General features: G+C 42.5%; 1 protein-coding gene across 1 annotated transcript in view; it reads right to left on the reverse strand.

The window, feature by feature from the left end:
• Positions 1-17,996, reverse strand: part of DNAH14 (dynein axonemal heavy chain 14) — a 2,550,346-nt gene that overhangs the window by 732,635 nt on the left and 1,799,715 nt on the right. Inside the window, 1 exon segment of the mRNA XM_044060213.1 lies at positions 11,260-11,470. Coding sequence (XP_043916148.1) covers positions 11,260-11,470 — 211 coding nt within the window.

Consider the following 17,996-nt stretch of genomic DNA (forward strand, 5'->3'; position numbering starts at 1 on the left):
GAAAGTTGAGAAAGGGTAGTCCTGGGTTTGACTGGCATGCTTGAGCCCACCATAGGAACTCCTGTTTTAGGCATGGGATTAGTGGTATTTCTGCTTCTAGGCTGTGCCTGTGTTGGGACCATAAATTCTTTAGGTACCACTTTAGTTTTCTCATATGCAGTCTGGCATGAGGGACCAAGATTATGCATGATGCCATGAAGCCCAAGGCCTGCAGAACTTTTCTTGCTGTTAGCTTGTTCTGTTTTATTAGTGCCAAGAAGTAAAGAGGGAGTTCTTTTTGTTTTTCTGCAGTTAGGAATGCCATTTGTCTTACTGTGTCCAATTCCGCGCCCAAGAATGTCCTTGTTTGGGATGGTATCAGCCTTGACTTTTGTAAATTGACTGTGTATCCCAGGGCTTGTAGCAAGTAAATGACCCTTTGTAAATCTGTTGTCAGCTTGCTTTTGTTGTCCGCTTGTAGCAGGCAGTCGTCCAGGTATGGATAAATTTGGATTCCCTGTAGTCTGCAGTAGGCGATTACTGATGCCAGGCATTTTGTGAATACTCTGGGCGCAGTAGATAAGCCAAAGGGCAATGCTGAGAATTGATAGTGCTCTGATCCTGCAAGAAATCTGAGGTATCTTCTGCAGTTTGGTCGAATGGGGACGTGCAGGTATGCCTCCTTGAGATCTAGAGTTACCAGCCAAAACTCCTTGCCCAGCATGGGAAGAAGTTGCTGTAGGGTCAGCATTTTGAATTTTGGGACAATGATGTATGTGTTTAAGATGGACAGGTCGAGAATAGGTCTCCAACTTTTTTCTTTTCTTGGAACTAGGAATAGTTTGGAGTAGAATCCTTTGCCTTGTTCTGTTATTGGTACTCTTTCCACAGCTCTCATCTTTGTTAACTGCATTATCTGCTGTAGAGCTTCCATTTTTTGATTTGGAGGCAGGTTTGGCATTCCTCTTTTGACTGGTAAAGTGTGGAAGTGGAACCGGTAACCTTGGTCTATGGTTTGCAAAATCCACTTGTCTTTTGTGATATAGTGCCAATTTTTCAAAATAAGGCTAATTTTCCGCCTAATGGTGCTGCTATTTGTTCCCTGGTAGGCGGAGTTAAAGTCAAGTCACTGTGATTGTCCTGTTGCAGTGGTAGTGGCTGTGTCTGTGCCTCTGTTATTACCTTGCCACTGTCGTCCTCTGTAGGCACCCCCTCTGGATTGATTTCTGCCTCTGGAACGTCTATTCCTACCCCTTTGGGATCTTGTGGAGTCAGGAAAGGACCAATTTTGGCAGGCCAGTTCCTGCTAAACCTTGGGGCTGAACCTGTAAGAAATCTTTAACCGCTTGTACAGATTTTGCCTTTTCTTCCATTTTCTTCATTACCTGCTGGGCAGGTGTACCAAACAAACTGGCCTTATCCATAGGAGCATCTAATAACTTAGCTTTAACATGATCCGGTAAGACCTGTTCCTTCAACCATGCATGTCTTCTTATCACTGTGCCAGTCATGGCTGATCTAAATGAAGCCTCCAGTGCATCATAGCCACATTTTAAAGAATGGTTACTAACCTGTTGTATGTTATTTACCATTTCTAATACATATTTCTTATCTATAGAGTCATCAGAGGATAGCTTTTTAGTTAACTGATCAAGCATAAACTCTTGGTATTGTATCATGTGAAACTGACAGTTTAAAGCTCTAGCTGAGAGAGTAGCAGAGGTGTAAACTTTTTTGCCCCATCTGTCTAAAGACCTGGATTCCCTTTCAGAAGGAATAGGGTTTTTTGCTGTGGTCGAGGCTACTGTCTTAGGCCCCTGGGATATAGTTTCGGGGTCTGCAAGTGGGGCCTTGTATAGGTGGTGATGAGTGTCTGGCACACTGTAAAATCTATCTGGTTTGGCAGGGGCTGGAGGTAAGGAATCAGGTGCAGTGCAGACATCATTAAATGCATCGTCCACCACAGAAAGGACAGGAGGTATAGCTAAGGGCCTATGTTGTGGTAAGTGCAGAAAAGTTCTAAGTCTTTTTCTGGAATCTGAGAAATCCTGTTGCTGCCATTGGAATTGTTCTCTCATGGCATGTAAGGTTTCCCCAAAGGAGAATTCCTCTGGTGGAGAGGCAGCTGGAATGGATTCTTCAGCATCGGAGTCTTCATAATTGGAAAAAGGAGCCTCTGGCTGGTCTGTAATATCTGAGTCATCCGCAGAATCATCAGAGGACACAGGCTCGGGGGGCTCTGCTCTAGGTCTCTTTTCTGGGGCTGAGAGGCCCTGTCTGGGTGAGATTGAGATCCCCTAATTAAGGATATTAAATCTTCTGCCAGCGAAAGCATTTGTGAACTAGAAGTGGGCCTGGTTGAGGGGGGTTTAACAGGCACTGATTTAGTAGATTTGGCTGCTTTAGCCCTGGCAAAGGCCTTAATAGACATGGCTGCAGGAGGCCTAGCAGCACCACGTGCTGGGGTAGAGACATCCAAGGGGATGGTGTCTGATAAGTCATTAGTAACCACAGTTGTAGGTAAAATTTCTGCGGCTGATTCAAGTAAAGTAACAGGAACCTCAGTAGTAGTCAATGATTCGGCTGTATTTTGATCAGTTTTCTCGGTTTCGTCCGAAACCGAGACACTCGCGGTTTGCTTAACCATGCCTTCGCCGAAAAGCCCGGACCGCGAGTGTCGGTCTTTTTCTTTGCGTTTTTTAACAATTTGGGTAGTCGGAGGATCCGACGGCATAATGTACGCAAAATCTGAACCGAAAAACTGTTCAGCAAACTCCGACCGACGCCTAAGCGTTCGTCGGTTGAAGGAAGCACAGGCCGAACAGGCTGCTACGTCGTGGTCTGGGCCTAAACAAGGCAAACAGTAAGAGTGGAAATCTTTATGAGGTATTTGTTTCCCACAAGTTAAACAGTTATTGACTTTTTCTGACATCGGCTGAGGCAAGAAAGAGTCCCCAACGGGTACTTAGCTTTAGAAGTCTTCAAGTAGTATTCGGTAGTAGTAATCTCTGGATCTGACCGACCGGCACTTGCGAACAGCTTCTGCTTCGGCGCCACGCGCAAGAAAGACTGAGGAAAATGGCGTCGGCTGATGCCTTTATACCAAGACCAGCAGAGATGACGCCGGGTGAAGTGCGACATCAGCAAGCCGGACCCAGACTTTGGAATCCGGCCGACCAAGGGCTGCCTGACGACAGGACAACCCAGTTGTTATGACTGCAGATGCATCCATGAAGGACATCTACCTGGGAAGAAGGGGGCATAGCTAGTAAATCTGTGCCAGCCTTTCCAAGGTGTGTGTGTGTGTGTGTGTGTGTGTGTGTGTGTGTGTGTGTGTGTGTGTGTGTGTGTGTGTGTGTGTGTGTGTGCGCGAGTGCGCATGTGTGTGTGTGTGTGTGTGTGTGTGTGTGTGTGTGTGTGTGTGTGTGTGTGTGTGTGTGTGAGAAAATCAAATCTCAAAGAGTGTGTGTGTCAGCTACTTGGAGCAGGGACAGAGAGCTCTTGTTTCACAGAGAGAGTGGTGGTGGACTTGGCTTGGACATTAGACTGAGGACTCAACTCTACAGCTGTGCCAGTTGGGAATCTTACTGGGGACCTGCAGAGTGTGAGAGAGAGAGAGAAATCCAGACCCTGGACTGAGTGTGCACCCTGTCTGCTCTTAATGAAAATTGTGCTTGATGCAGACAGCTGCATCTGGCAATACTGTGTGTATCTGTAATTGTTCCAAGTGAATGCCCCTCTCCAGTGTCAATGGTGAGGATTCAGGGTCCTTGATTACTGGCCCAGATAGGGGGCATCACACTTGCCTACTAGCAAGCCTGTTTTTAAAAGTCAACAAAATTACATCATCACAATTACCCAACTGAACTATAATTTCTGTTTCTCATGTCGTCTTCCATTTTGCATATCTATAATTTTATTTTGCTTAGCTGTATTCCTCTCCAGTTAGACAAAACATTACTGCTATATTACATTTGCTATTTAATTCTCATTAACGAAACTTGAGAAAAGCACAGACCATTTTTTGGAAGATTAAAGCTGCACATTAAGATCACCGTCTCTGTCTGCCCTCTGTCTTTTTAATCTGTCTTCAATCAACTCAACTTTCTTAGGTTCATGGGTGTGTACTAGCAAATAACAACAAGGGCCTTTTTAAGCCTATCCATGTGTCCCAAATCTCTGACAATTTCTGGTACCCTTGATAAGTTTAACCAGGGGCTTGGGAGGTGAAACCTTTACAGGCAGGGTCCTGGGGGATGAACCATTTACAAACTTCCTGCATCCATCATCAAAACAGGTGCCAAACGAGGGATGAATTTCTTATACCCCATCCAGTTATTCATGCTACACTTGAATTGAGTTAAGGAGGAACTCTGCTTCACATGGATGGGGAACCTGTTCCAGAGAAGGGATAGTCTCTGGGATACATACCTGTCTCTCCAGCAAGTTCTATTTATATCACAGGGAAGGTTTAAGTGTTTAGAATGGGGAATTCTGGTGCTGTTTGTTTTGCAAATATGCAGGAGGTCTGTCAGGGTGGGGTCGGACAATGCCTTATATGCCAGGCATAGATCTCCCCACTACAGCCTGCAAAAGACAGAATACAGGAATTAGGTCTTGATGTGGTCTGTGTAGGACATGTTACTTACACCCTGTGTTCTTTTAGTGAGGAACCTCTGTGGACATTCCAGTTGTTGTATGTGTGTGGTTAGGTACATACCAAATGGGGCACTGTACTCAATGACAGGTCTGATGAATGTTGAATACAGTGAAAAATGGCCTCCTTGGACTTATAGAATGATTCCTCGCTGCTGTAGACATGTGATTCTCAAAGGCTAGATTACTGTCTATGTGTATCCCCAAGGCCCTGACTACTGGGTCATCTCTTAGAGGTGTGTTATCAATATGATTGTTACCAGGGGTGGATGACTTTCTGAAAGATACTGTTATGCATTTCTTGGCATTTAGTTTTATTCCATGACTCTGACACCAGTTATTTGTCTGTGTCAGCCCTTCCTGTAGAATACTTGTGTCAGTGGGTATTCCATGACTACTCCTAATTTGCAATGGTCTACATATTTGGTTAGCCAGAGGCCACTGACATCGGCCTTGACTTCAGGGAAGTAAATGCCAAAAAGGAGGGGTCCCAGAGCCAATCCATGAGGGATTCAGCTTGTGACTGGCCACTTTGTAGAGGTGGAATTCCTAGTTCTAACTTCCTGTGTCCTGTATGTGAGCCAGATGGCTATCCACTGGGTGACATAAGGGTTTATTCTTAATCTCTTGAGTTTACCAACAATGCCTGAGTAGAGTACTGTGCCAAATGCCTTGGCCAAGTCAAGGTAGGCAGTGTGACCCACTTTGCCCTCATCCATTGCTTTGGTGACCTTCTCAAAGAAATCCACTACATTGATCTGCCCTTGATGAAACCAAATTAGTTTGGGTCCAGTATCTGAAGATTTCCTATGTCATTATTGATTATTTCCACAATAATTCTTTCCATGGCTTTGCATATGAGAGTAGTGGGATTTATGGGTCTGTAGTTTCTAGGGTCTGTAGATAGACCACCTTTGTGCAGAGGGATGACTATTGCTGTTGTCCATTTGTGAGGCACAAATCCTATTTGGAAGCTACAGTTAAAAAGCAATTCCCAAGGGCCTGATAGGTTATGTTTCATGCTACTTAGAAAGCATTGATGCAGTGTTCCTGGTTTTAGACAGAGCATTAAGGACCATTTCCCTGTGTTTTATATTTTTGAGGTACATATAACGTTTTTACACATCAGCTTTCCACTCTTTCAACTATTGCCTGGGATGTTGAATAATTAATATTATCTTAACAGTAGCTATTTGTAACTCTGAGGCTCATAAGGGAGAACTGGCTAATCATATGCTTTGTCTGGTCACTGCTCAAAGTATTTCCCTTTCTTCACAGTACATCTATCTTGGAGTTATTAAATATAAACTAGCAAGAGTGTGTGGGGATCCTGCAACCCTCCCATGTTGGGGTCCAGAAGGACTTGCCCTCCTCAAAAAAAAAAACAAAAAAAAAAAACATTTAATGGGAGTATAGTGATTTTCACAATTTGCTGTTCTCCCTTACATTTGTAAATTTTGTAGCTTCAGAACTCTCAGTTATAGGTCTTAAAATTACAATAGGGAGCTTATATAAACCATTCCTTCCTTCATGCCCCTCCCCAACTTCCTTTTCATTATTCAGACTATTTCACTAAATTTCTTCCCATGTATACACTGTCCTCTCCCATTACTTACGCTCTAATTTCTAAAAAATTACACCCTGGAATCACAATACACTACTTTCTCATGTTATTTGAGTAAGTTTATTTTCCTAGCACTATGTCAAGCCCTCCCAGCCTTATGACTGACTGTATCTCTTCATCCTTCTTCCACAGACTACTTCTACTGTATTGTTTGTGTCTTTCATCTTTTCCCGGTTAGGGGTCGCCACAGCGGAACTCCGGTCCGCTAATGATTGGCAGTTGATTTTTATGTACCGGTTTGCCAGGCCTGACGCACAACCTTCAACGAAGGCACGCCCATTCACGCATGTCTCCACGCAGAAGACACTCTAGCTGAGAATCAAACCGGACAGCATCTTACTGTGAGGTGACAACGCTACCGCAGCACCACCACCACGGTACTCCTTCTACTGTATATATTCCTTTATTTGATATTACCTATGGCTTCATTTTTTTTTATTTCTCACATACCAATCCCCACTAAGTCTGAAGTAATCATTCCCATCTCTCTCTGTTTTCATTCTTATTTTTATTTTCCTCAAATACTCCTTTCATATTGCATCTTATTTAAAATGTACTACTAACTTTGCATACCTCTCCATGAGCACATCTGCCTACTTAGTGTCGGAATGACATACTTGATCTCATCATCACGAACATGGGAGCACAATGTTCAACACCGGAAGTATACCCCTCACTGGTGAGATCAGATCACAAACTAATCTCGCTGGAGGTCCTCATCCCACCCCCACCTGAAATAAAAAAGACCACAGTAAAAAACTTCTCGAAAGCCGACTTCACACTTCTAAAGACTAGTGTGGTCTCCTTTAAGGCCCCGAGCCGGAAAACAGTACTCAAGCCGCTGAATCACTCACAAATGCCTTCTACCAGCACCTGCAGGACTGCATGGATAAGGCAATCCCAAGCAAAACAAAGACTCTCTGTACCAAAGGCAAGCGTCCACTCTGGTGGACCCCAGCCATAAACAAACTCTACAACAAAAGGAGAAAGCTACTACAAGATAGAGCAAAATCCTTAAAAGGTAAGACACCCTTGATCACTATAAGTAAAAACTAAGAGCTCTCATAAAATCATCCAAAGCAAATTTTGAGAGAAAATAGCTAAAGACTCAAAAGACAATCATAAGGCATTCTTTAGCTATGTTAGAAACCTGGGAGGAAACTCCCAGATATGCTCAGAACTAGTCAAAATGATGTGAAGATTACTGATCCTACAGACATTGCCAACATACTGGCTGACAGGTTCAGTGCAAACTTCTCCCTCCCCAAAAGGAGAGATATCTATACCAAACGATTGCAGCCCCCAAACATTTCCAAAGCCCAAGTTAAAACTGCTCTCTCAAAGCAAAACACAGCATCCATGGGACCCGACGGTGTCCCCGGCTGTGTGCTCCACGAACTCAATGAGGAATTAAACCCACAACTAGGACAGCTATTTAATCAAAGTCTTACCTCTGGATATGTACCCAGGAGTGGCGACTGCAACTGTGGTCCCACTTCACAAAGGCGGTGCTTCCACCGACCCTGGAAATTACCGCCTATTAGCTTGACAAGCCTTATCTGCAAAGCCATGGAGAGGATCATAATGGACCTCATAAATAAAGACATAGGGAATTTGCAGACCTTGGATCCAACCCAGTTTGGCTTTGTCAAAGGCAGATCATGCCTTTTAAACTTGGTTGACTTTTTCAAACAGTCACCAAAGCCATTGATGAGGGAAAGGCAGTCCATACAGCCTACCTGGATCTGGCGAAGGCCTTGATACAATACCTCACTGGTATCATTGAAAACTCAGCAGCTTAAATGTTAACCCATACATCACAAGATGGGTTGCAAACTGGCTGAGTGACAGAACCCACAGGGTCAGAGTTGCTGGCGCCATGTCAGACTCAAAGCCTGTCACAAGTGGGGTCCCACAGGGCTCAGTCCTGGGCCCACTCTTGTTTGGCATCTACTTTTCCGAGTACAAGCAAACACAGGAGGGTTATGGCTGACAAAGTTTGCAGATGACTGCAAACTGGGAGCCATAGTAGAAAACACATCTGACACAGATATCCTTCAGAAGGGTCTCACAGAAACGGATAACTGGTGCCAGAGCCATGGCCTAAAGTTAAATGCCACAAAATGCATAGTCATACCCTTCGGAAAAACAAGGTTACCCCTAGCTACCAAATAGGTGGCAATCCACTGAGCACAGAAGAAGTTATCAGGGACTTGGGGACCCAGGTTGATTGTAGTCTGTCATTCGACACCCATGTAGCTAAAGTAGTTAGGAAGACCTTCTACATTGCCCACCTTATCATGAAGGGATTCTCATCTAGATCAAGGGAGGTCATGGTCTTTACTCATCACTCATCAGACCAATGATTGAGTACAATGCCCAATTCGGAATGTATCTGACCCGACACTTGCAGCAGCTGGAGAGACCACAAAAGTTCCTCACCAAAAGGATAAAGGGTCTCAAAATCTGTCCTATGCTGCCCGACTGAAAGAACTCCAACTCTATTCAGTCGCCACCGCTTGCTCAGAGGTGACCTTTGCCTAACATACAAGGCCATGTCAAACCCAGATTTGATGAATATGCTTCACCTCAAAAATCTAGATCCACCAGAGCCACAAGGGCGGGAGACTTAAACCTCGACACGGCTATTAATAGGACGTGCTGGAGGGATAGATTCATCACCCAAAGACTCCCTATGCTGTGGAACAAAATCCCGGTATATGTGAGGCAGAGCACCTCGCTGGCCTTGTTCAAGAGAAATCTTGACCAATGGATGGGAGATCGCAAATATACCCCAGGGATTACCTCAGTGTCACTGCTCGACAGAGGCACAGCAAAATAATGGGTATAGTTCCCCATACTTAAGGGGTGGCGTAAGCCACAAAACGATGGGCTAGGCTTGTAAATGCCCTCGGGCAGATAGCCTAGTATGAACCTATGAACCTATGAACCTATAATGCATTGTGTTTTCAGGTCTCCTGCCCGTCCTCATAGAGTTATTCTCTTTCCCATTCTCATTCCCTGAAGCAGCAGTTATACTGCTTTTCATTTCTTTCCTTAACTTAATAGCCCCTGGCACTGGCAGCACTTCTCACAAATTTATTGTACTACATAACTCTCAACCTCTACTCACCAGAAATTTAGTCGCATTACTGCTTTCTCCACAGTCCCACCTGACAGCATTAGTACCTATATGTATTTACAATATGAGACCTATTGCTACCCTTGAAACCCCCCTGATAACTACTTATCCTGCAGTACATAATATTAGGCTTGGAGCCTTTATTCATTCACCAGTTCCTTCTTTTCCCTTAATCTTTCACCAGTCCCTGTAGTAAGAGTCCTATGTCGCCAATACTCCCTCCTTTCACCTAGATTATTTTATCTTCCTCTCCAGCCTCTCTCTTTTAAAACATTCCTCCACTCATCTCAGCAACTTTACTCCTTACTGCCTCAGAATGGTCTATCTTCCATTTGCAATATTGAAATTTATAACCTTCAAAAAACAGATGGCATATGCTGCCAGTTAACCATCTTATCATGACAAGGGGCTGCACCTCAACATTGTTTAACAAAAAATCAAACTGCAAGCATGCGTTATGATCTTTTTTCACTTGCTTTATCACTGTTTCATACATTCTTGTTTTATTACTCTCAGATTTTTATGGCAACTGCTACTCCTCACTTCAAATGTGAGTCAATATTCAACACTGAGAGCTGCTTTTTTCTCTTCATAACTCAAATTTATACATGTTACATAGACTGTTAGCAAAATAATAAGATATAACTTGGAAAGCTGGGTGTGAATCCTGTTAAGGGAAAGTTTGCTTACAATAACAGTGTTTAACCATAAATAATTTTTATGGGATATACAGTCATTGGTGGTTTATTTTTCCCTAAATGTGTGTACTCCTCTCAGAATACCACTTTAATATTTGTTGGCACTTCCACAAAAGCATTAATTATATGCATGGCATATGTCATTGATGCTTACATGTAACATCATCTGTGTCTATACAGCAGCACTGAATGTAGAAAGCTATGGAGTATGGTAGGCTTATTCTGAATTTTAGACTTGGGGGTATATAACAAAAGGCTATAGTGCAAAACAACCAGTTAGAATGAATGAACATAAACAAATGCATTTGCAGAGCCATTAAAGTACCCTGGATGCATTCTTTGGGAACACCAATACATGTCATTATATAATAAGCCTCAAAAGGATGAAATCACTGAGATGCTCTAACAAAGACAGGGTAACAGAACTAGTATTTATGATCAAATACTTAGTGCTAGGCAAAGGAAAGAAAGACCACCCAATTTAGACTGCCTCATTAAGATACCTTTGGATAAATATTTTAGGACAACTTCCAAAATCTAGATAGTGCTATTCAAGGGCTGTTCATAGTTGATTTCTTCTGTGGAACAAGCTGTGTGAAGTATAATCCAGCAAAATGCGAACTTTTCTTAGAACGTTGTATCATGTTGTTAGAAACTCTAACTTTATAGTACCTAAATCATACAATATTGTGACAGCCAAGTGTGTGAATATCAGTTTCAACCACTTGGATTAATATTTCATTCATCACCAGTGGTCACTGCAAAGGGAGAATATTTTTTCTTCTGTGATTCAGTGACTTCAAAGTGCATTACTTAAGGATGCAGGGGGCTATAGCTTGCATGAGCAATGCAGGGGGTTGCCCCCCACAAAAATGTTGCTTAAAATGTTTATTCGAAGTGTCAATTGGTGCTTCTATTTTAATGATATGACTTGTACCCCTACCACATACAAGTAAGTTTTAAGTTTACTAATAATGGTGAGACAATCAAAATGGTCAGTATGGAGTTGACAAAATCTAGTTAATTATTCCTGAGAGGATAGTCTTATGTCTGTGTCAGCACTAAAAGGTGTGTGCTTAGTCTGTCTTTACTAACAGAAAGCTATACATCTTGAACCTACAATTAAAAACATAAAATATATATGTACATATAAAACTTACGATTCTACAATACTCTGAAGCCTTGGCATAAATGAACTTGCAAGATGGCAGTTCTGAAGAAAGACCCAGCGTCCTTTCAATATCCGTGCTTTGTTGATTAATTCTTCTGCTTTGGGCCCTTGCCCCTGCCCAAGTGATACCATGTCAACATGTAATGTATTTCCTCTGAGTTCCTCTGCCAGTCGTAGTAGGTGAGCTGCTGGATCCATGCCTGTTTAATGAAACCAAAGTATTAATGTTCAGAGATCATGACATATCACCCATTAAGGGTGGGTTGGTAAAGTAGAAGTAAGGTAGCTATAGGTAGAATTTGCTATGTACAAAAATTTTGTTTGTGTCTTTCGGCTTTTCCCGGTTAGGGGTCGCCACAGCGGAAATCCGGTCTGCTAATGATTGGCAGTAGAGTTTTACGTGCTGGCTTGCCGGGCCTAACGCGCAACCTTCAATGAAGGAACGCCCATTCACGCATGTTGCCACACTGAAGACGCTGTAACTGAGAATCGAACGGGCAACGTCTAACTGTGAGGCGACAACGCTACCGCAGCATCACCACCGTAGTCTGACTTCCAAGATGGCTACCCACTGAGTCACAGGATGATTAGTGCTTTCCCAGTGTGAAATTATTAACCCAGTCTTTCCTTCCCCCTCCCACATCCATCCTGATAGTTATATCTTAATCTTATAAACATTGTACCTGCTTGCTTGAATATGTACTACACAAAGTTTCTACAATAATGTCCATTGTCTCTACAGCTACAGTACATATAATGTTTATCTCTACATACTTGTTAATTGCGCTGCCAGCATATGTAATGTACACTATTTGTTATGCTTGTTGTTATTGTTATTGTTTCATGGAGCTTTTCTCCCCAGCCTCCACAGAAAATGGGCTCTTATTGGCCCTGTGGACTTCCTCAGTCATCAAACTGTAATAAATAAATAAAATAAATAAATCTCTAAATGTTTCTCCTCTGCTTGATTCACTAACATATGAAGATTATTTAAGTACACCATGCTTAATTACTAGCCTTTTTCTTTTCCTTCCTCACTGCCATCCATACTGATCTTTATCTCTAATTGTTTTCTTCTGCTAGGACAATATATTGCGTCAGTATATAATCTCCTAAAAGGTATTGTCTGTTTCCATATAACTATGCCCATCCATGTAATGTATACTCTTTCTTTTCAAATTTTCCTTTAATTGCTATGTAGTGGAGCTTTCCATGTAAAAATGCCCATCCATGCAATGTATTTTTTTTTTTAACTTCTATGTAGTGGAGCTTTTTTCCCTGAGCCTCTGCTGAAAATGGATACCTTACCCAGTCGGACTTTCCTTGTAACCAAATATCAAATAAATAAATAAATAAAAAAACAGAAAATTTGTTGAAAATGCCAGTAAAAAGTATTATAGGGATAAAATCAGTGTTGTGCTAGTTACTTACAAATGTAATATATTATTACTAGTTTCTTTTCAATGAAAGTAATATATTAATATTACTTATTATTTTTCTAAAAAGTAATAAATTACTATTACTAGTTACTAACTAAAGTAACGCATTACTTTTGCATAAGTATAATTTATTAATTATAATATTGAGATTTACTCAGTAAGCACATGCATATAAGTGTATTATTAAAGTTGTATACACAATGTTACAATGATGATAAATAGCATTTTAACAGTTGAAAAACTGCAGCAGATTAGTCTTTATAGCTGGGTGGCACAGCAGTTAGCATTTTCACCTCACAGCAAGAGGTCCTCTAGTTCATTTTTCAGATGGGGTGCCTTCTGTGTGGAGTCTGCATGTCCTCTCTGTGTTTGTGTGGGTTTCTTCTGGTTTCCTCCCACATTCCCAAGACATGATGCAGCAGGATTGGACATTCTAAATTGGGCCTGAGTGTGTGCCTTCTAAGGAAGATAGGGTGCCGAGCTGGCAACTTGACACATTAAAACTCTACTGCCACTTGTTCTGCAGACTGATGATCCACTGTACTGACCCCTAACAGGCACAACAGAAAGGAGAAGAAGACTAGTCTTTATAGCTAGAGAGTCACAAATAATAATTAAACCAAACCATACACAGCTAGCAGCACAAGTCCTATAAAAAACTATTGCATTTTGTCATTTTCAACTACTAAAAATCAAAACCTGAAAAGAATTTTAAATAAAACATAATAAAAAATTGTCAAGAGAAAAGTTGGTTGATCATAGATCCACCTGAAGAGTCCTACTTGGTGCACTGGGTTGGGATGTAAGGTGTTAAACTGATGAGTGGTGAGTTCAATTCCAATTGATGGTGGTATGGAGAACAAATGCCATTTATTATATGGCAAGGTAAGGATATGATATCTTTTAGACTAGAATTGACTCAGTGTTAGGGAGTGTTTTAATGGGTGAGAGTCCCGAAGTACCAGGGCAGGGATGGAATCTGGTCATTAGCTTTCACCTCCTTGCAGTGCTAAAAAAAATGAAGTAAATTTTGCTCCAGACTAATTCTAATGATCTATTATGAATGCTACGTGCTATGAGTTGTGTCAAGATTATGTAATTTTTTTTATCCAAATTGCCTCTTCAAGATTTCTGTTACCTCCTAACATCTGATTACTATCCATACTATATAGGGCCCTCAGAAGTTTTTCATCACTCTTTATGGGGCGATATCACCCATGCTGAGAAAGAATAGCTGTGTTATATCTTACCATAACCATAGATGTCCTTCTGTTCTCTGCTGCAGTTTTCTTTACATATGGGTTGTCTTCCTATGACCTAACATCCTGCCAGTATACAAAAGCTTCTAGCCACTGCCAGTAAGTAAGACATCGCATGTGTGGTCTGACAATGTCAGCCATAAAAGGGACATCTGCACATACCATCCTCAGAACAAGGAGTCCCCATGAGGAACATTAGTCTTAAGGAAACAAGTTATCCAAGGAAGGGACAAGATGAAGGGAGAAGATGGGAGGGACCGAAGACTGCAACATAAAAAAGAAGGACATCTACGGTTATAGTAAGATATAACACAACTATTCCATGTCCTACTATTCAATGTTGCAGTATTCTTTAGATATGGGAGACTACCAAAGCTTGGTAGGAACCTTGGGAAGAGGAAGGAGCAGAGGAAAAATGCTTTGAAGAATTTTCCAAAAAGCCATGGAGGATGTCTCAAGCAAACCCTGCCCTAGACCTAGAAATAGTGTCCAGCTTGTAGTGCTTGCTAAAATTATGCACAGAAGAACAAGTATCAGCCTCTAAAATAGAGTTAGCATCTAGGCCTTTACAGAAAGCACCTGAAGAAGCAACAGATCTAGTGGAGTGGGCTCTAACAGGAGCAACCAGAGACTTACCAGAAAAGAAATAACAAAACTCAATAGTCTTAGAAATACAAGATGAATTTGTTTGTTTAGAAACAGGTAAACCTAGGGCACTGGGATGAAAAGACACAAAATGCTGATCCTATTTCCTGATAGCTTTAGTCTTGTCTAAATAAAATCTAAGTTGCCTATGAACATCCAAAGAATGTAGAATCCTTTCACTGGAGGACTGAGGAGAAGGGAAAAAGCTTGGCAACTGGACAGACTGGTTAAGAGACCTCTCATTTACCACTTTAGGCATAAAGGAAGGGTTGGTGTGCAAAGAGACTCTGTCCTTGTGAAAAATCAGGAAAGGCAGTGATGCCATCAAAGCCTGAATCTCAGAAACTCTCTTAGCTGTGGTCAAAGCTACTAGAAGCACAGTTAGCTTCGCTAGGACATAATTAAGATCCCACAGTGGTGGTACTGGTTTCCTGGGAGGCTTAACATGTAGGACACCTTTAAGAAAAATGTTACCTCCAATTTGGAAGCCAAATGATGTGATAATAGCAGACAAGCAGAAAGAGCAGAACAGTGGGCTTTCACCGAAGAATATTAGACGCTACTGCTAAGCAGTTCACACAAGTAAGAAAGTATTGTAGGGATGTCCACAGAAAGTGGATCTAGACTTCTTGAAAGGTACCAGATAGAAAATAGTTTCCATTTGGAGGTGTAAGATTTCCTAGTATTGGGTTTTCTGGCCTCCTGCAAAACGCGGAGCACGTCCTTTGAGAAAAGGTGCCTAAAAGGGATCAAAAGTTGATCACACACAGGGTCATTTGCAATGTTGAGAGATGTGGATGAAGCAAGGTTCATAGGTTCATAGGTAGGTACTAGGCTATTGGCCCAAGGGCCTATGTAAGCTTAGCCAATAAGGTTCCCTGGCTTGCGCCACCCAAGAAAGTTATTTTCCTGTGCCACTGTTGAGCAGAGACACAGAAGTGATCCCCGGGATGTATTTCCTATTTCCCATCCACTCATCAAGATTTTTCTTGAAGAGTGCTAATGAAGCCCTTTGCTTGACATAGATGGGTAGCCTGTTCCAGAGTATGGGAAGTCTCTGGGACAGGAATCTATCCCTCCAGCATGTCCTGTTTATTGTGGTGACAAGGTTTAGGTCCCTAGAGCGTGTAGCTCGGAGGGATTAGGATTTCTTTAGGTGTAGCATGTCCAACAGATCTGGGTTTGACATAGCTTTATACGTTAGGTAGAAATCACCTCAGAGTAGGCGATATGCTATGGAGTAAAGCTGGAGTTTTTGAGGTGGTCAGTGTAGGGTATTTGTTTGAGGCCAGTAATCCTCTTTGTGAGGTACTTCTGTGGCCTTTCCAGCTGCTGCAGATGTCTTGTGAGGTACATTCCAAAAGGGGCGTTGTACTCTATAACGGGTCTAATGAGTGTCGAGTAGAGGGGAACAATGACCTCTTTTTTCCTGGATAAGAACCCTTTTATGATCAGGTATGCCATGTAGAAGGACTTCCTGACTAATGGGGGTGATATGACTATCAAAGGAGAGACTACTGCCCACCTGGGTCCCAAGGTCTCTTATCACGCATTCGGTGTTAAGTAGATTGCTGCCTATGTGGTAGTTCATGGGTACAGAGTTTTTACCAAAGGGGATGACACTGCACAGTTTGGCATTGAGCTTGAGGCCATGGCTCTGACACCAGGCATTTGTCTCAGCGAGGCCCTTCTGTAGGATGTCCACATCATTTGGGGACGACTATGGCTCCGAGTTTGCAGTCATCTGCGAACTTCATTAGCCAGAGGCCTTCTGTGTTAGCCTGTACTTCAGAGAAGTAGATACCAAACAGGAGAGGTCCCAGGACAGAGCCCTGTGATACTCCAATTATCACTGCTTTGAGGTCAGATTTGGAGTCTGCAACTTTTACAGTGTGGGTTCTGTCAGTGAGCCAGTTGGCAACCCATCTTGTGACGTAGAGATTTATACCTAGTTTAGTGAGTTTAGCTATAATTCCAGAATGGGAGTGAGGATCCCTTGTTCTGTGTGAGCAGATGCAACCTGTAGTGATGACCCCTGGTTAGTTGCAGAAGAAGAGGGAAACAATGCCGTCTTGGCCAAAAGGGAGTCAATGACAAAATATTTGGTTTGTCCTGCTGAATTTTCAGTAACACTTTCTGAATGAGAAGGAATAGGGAGCATGCACACAGAAACATCCCCTTCCATGAAAAGGAAAGGGCATCCATCTTTCAAGCCACAGCCAGAGGATGTGGGACTCTGGCACAAAATAGAGGAGTTGTTTTGAGAGGCGGCAAAGAGGTCCAGCTGTGGAATACTCCAGCGGTGAGCCAGATCCAGGAACACATCCCTGTGAAGCATCCATTCATGGGAGTGTGACACTGATCTGCTTAATGTGTCTGCCACAGTGTTCTGAGCTGAGGGTAAATAGACAGCATGAAGAGTAACCCTGTACTGAATTGCTAGTTCCCATGCCCTGAGAGCTAAACTGCAAAGGAGGTAAGATATGGTGCCCCACTGTTTGTTTATGTACCAAAGAACTGTGGTGCTGTCTGTTAAAACTTTCAGAGGACCTGGCAGAAAGAGAGGATGAAAAATCTGCAAGGCTAGGATCAGAGCCCTAATTTCTCTATGGTTGCTGTGCTCCTTCTTTTTAGATAGAGACCAGAGATCCTGAACCTTCTTCGATGCAAAGGTCACCCCCCAGCCCATGTCTGAAGCATCTGTGAAAAGCTGTTGAGAAGATTGGGGCAAGAGAAGAGAAAGGCTGAGATTCAAAGATAGCTGCTGAATCCACCAGAGGAACTCTGTTTTCAGGCAGGGATGAAAAGCAATGAGAAACTCTAGAGAATGTGCATGTTGAGACCAGACTATCTTCAGATACCAGTGAAATTTCCTCATGTGAAGTTATGAATCCCAGAAGTCTTAGGAACTCCCTGGCTGAGATGGAAGGAAGAGACAGTAGGCAGTAGGCTTTCCATGAAGGTAGTCAGAGTTTGAACCTTGTCTGTTGGGAGGAAAAACATTATCTGATCTGTTTTCAACCTGCAACCCAGGAAAATGTGATCCTTTGATGGGGTCAGAGTGGAGTTTGTGAAGTCTATATTGAACCCCAGGCTTTGAAGGAGATGAATGGGCTGCTTAAGGTTTTGAGACAACTGTTCTGAATTGAGAGCAAGAAAGAGGAGGTTGTCCAGATAGGGATAAACTTAAATCTCCTGGGTCCTCAAGAAGGCAACGACAGGGCCCAAGCACTTTGTGAATACCCTTGGGGCAGTGGACAGACCAAAGAGCAGTCAGAGAACTGAAAGTGCAAATAACCCACTGAGAAATGTAAAAAATGTCCTGTAAAGAGGATAAATAGGAATATGTAGGTAAACATCTTTGAGATCCAAGGACGCCATGA

The sequence above is a fragment of the Protopterus annectens genome, chromosome 1.part2 (assembly GCF_019279795.1).
Source record: "Protopterus annectens isolate FY-2018-M chromosome 1.part2, PAN1.0, whole genome shotgun sequence".
Lineage (NCBI taxonomy): Eukaryota > Metazoa > Chordata > Ceratodontiformes > Protopteridae > Protopterus > Protopterus annectens.